This window comes from Amblyomma mixtum, chromosome 2, assembly GCF_055824585.1.
Source record: "Amblyomma mixtum isolate Tamu chromosome 2, ASM5582458v1, whole genome shotgun sequence".
Taxonomy (NCBI): Eukaryota; Metazoa; Arthropoda; class Arachnida; order Ixodida; family Ixodidae; genus Amblyomma; species Amblyomma mixtum.
Window position 1 is genome coordinate 281,583,049 of NC_143013.1, and position 2,293 is coordinate 281,585,341.

The window sequence follows — 2,293 nt, forward strand, 5'->3', positions numbered from 1 at the left end:
ATTTTTATTTCTGAGGGCTTATTTTGCGGCAATATTATCTGCGAATGAAACTGTCTATTCACGGAAACCTAAAAAACAAAATAAAGAGAAAGCAAAACCTCCACGGAGCTGGCTGCAAGGCACTCCACGCGTTGGTCGACTCTGCCCACCGTACGACGGAGAATTCAAGAAAAACGGCGGGAGCCGGACGTTAATTCGATTTAATTAGGAAAATCAGCCACACAGCGCAATAAATCGAAGTTTCTAAGAATGCTAGGAACGTGTAGATTGAGTTCCCGCGGCAAAAAGACGACTTCAGATTCCTCTTCAGTGTACCTTTAAGATCCTTACGTGCCGAGAATGCGAAAACATCCTGTGACCCATAGAACTTTACACTAAAGGTGTTAACCATAAATACCTTTAACATGAAGGCCTTGAACCTAAATGTCTTTACCAGGAACACATTTGCTCTGCAGGCCTTTAACAAAGATCTTTACTCTGAAGACGTTTATAGTGAGGTACCTTCACCCTAAAGACCACTCACCTAGAGGCCTTTATCGCCATTGTCATTAGTGACTGCACCCCAAATCAGCATAGCCACCGTTAAACATTCGGTCTCGTTAATTTCCCGCCATTTCCCACATCACGACTAACTTCGGAGGCTTCACCACACATAGGCACTTTCCTCGTTAGGAGGCCAGTAGCGCTTTCGCACTAAACACACAGGCGCGAAGTTTTCAGGCGGATGTGTTTCGCACAAACAACAAGCGTGTAAACTTTTGAAAAAAATTGTGTGTGTAGATACAACACGAAAGCCGGGTACGTAAATGTTCAATGAAGGCAACTCAAGTACAGCAGGACATCCTGCGAAAACATAAGTTTATTAGGAAATTTAGAGAAAAGGGTGGAGAGGGAAAGACAGAAAGAGATGAGCCCACCGACCGAGGTGTCGAAAAATGTGGTATCATACAAAATGGGCGCGTCCATCAAAATGAAAGATGAGCGATACGCGCTTCTGAGAAAAAAAAAAAAAAAACTTCCCCGAGTCACAAAGAAAATGAGAAAAGGGAAAAAATTAAAAAAAAACGAAATGACAATAATTGGACTTAACGTAAGCCCCCCCTCTCAATCAGTCGCGTGGTCGACGCTTCAATTTTTCGTCGGCGCTTGTGTCTTCAGTTTGCTCCAAAGTTTAACCTGCGGGAAGAAGAAAATAGAAAACGTTTTAGAGAATGTTCCTCGCGCATCTAAGGTAAGATTCGAGGTACATCTCAACTGGAAAAGACTACGATAAACGTGCGACTCTGCTTTCCTCCTTCGCAACGGTCCGTTTGATTGGTTTATGGGGGGGGGGGGGGGGGGGGGGGGGGTTAACGCCGCAAAGTGACTTAGGCCATGAGAGACGCCGTAGTGAAGGGCTCCGGAAATTTTGACCGCACTATCGCAACGTGGGACCGCCATGGCTTTGAGCCGCTTCTAGCGTCAGAGAGGCTGATTTCAAACCGAACTGATCTGGTCGCTTTGAGATCAGCCTATCTGACGCATGAAGCGGCTCAAAGCCATGGCGTTCTCACGTTGCGATAGCGCGGTAAAACCGTTTCCGGCAACGACCTTTGCCCCAAACAAAAACAAAAAAACTTCCAAGGATATCTAATGCACACGGTGCATATCTGCTCATTTCCTTCCGAGATAGATACAGGGAAACCTTAGAGGCGTGCATGGTATAGCCTGGCCAAGACTTGACTGTTGGTCGTCGTGAATTCAGAAAGGCATTAGCAGCGTGAAAAGAGACCGCAACTTCGAATGGCGTGATACGGAACACCGTCCCAAACTGTCCGGAGATCAGGGCAGATAGAGAACACATCAGTACTCATGTAACACGGCTATTCTCTCCCCCTACCACCCATGCCCTAACCCTTCCTACTTGAGTGCTGAGCTTCAATCGGAGTGGGCTAATGACGAACGAGCCGAAGCTGAGCAAGCGCTCTTTCACTGAGCTTTAGCACTGGAACCGAATAAATTTTGTTCTTCCTTCGCCTCTTCCTCGGAAAAGTACGGCACTCAGCCATCTAGGTCCTTTTCTAAGTATAGCCTTTGTCAATATTAAACGCCTTGCACCGGGGCTCTCAGAACCCCTGGATGCCTAAACACTCGGGGGGGGGGGGGGGGGGGGATAATTTCCTCTCGCATGCGGCAGGTTTTGAACGATGGCGATGCAGAAAGACCCACCCCATACGCTGCATATGTTTGATTAGGGCTGTTAGCCTTGCGTTTAGCGGGAAGGCGGTTAATGGATCGTCTGGCTCACTCACCT

The 2,293-nt window shown here is 47.3% G+C and overlaps 1 protein-coding gene across 7 annotated transcripts in view; it reads right to left on the reverse strand.

Moving 5' to 3' along the window:
- Nucleotides 1-829: 829 nt before the first annotated feature.
- LOC149364195 (uncharacterized) overlaps nt 830-2,293 on the reverse strand; it is a 270,656-nt gene continuing 269,192 nt past the window's right edge. For all 7 annotated transcript variants that reach the window (XM_089574177.1, XM_089574179.1, XM_089574175.1 and 4 more), the window contains one exon: nt 830-1,176. In XM_089574177.1, coding sequence (XP_089430303.1) covers nt 1,129-1,176 — 48 coding nt within the window. In that variant the 3' untranslated portion in view covers nt 830-1,128. The remainder of the gene's footprint in view (nt 1,177-2,293) is intronic.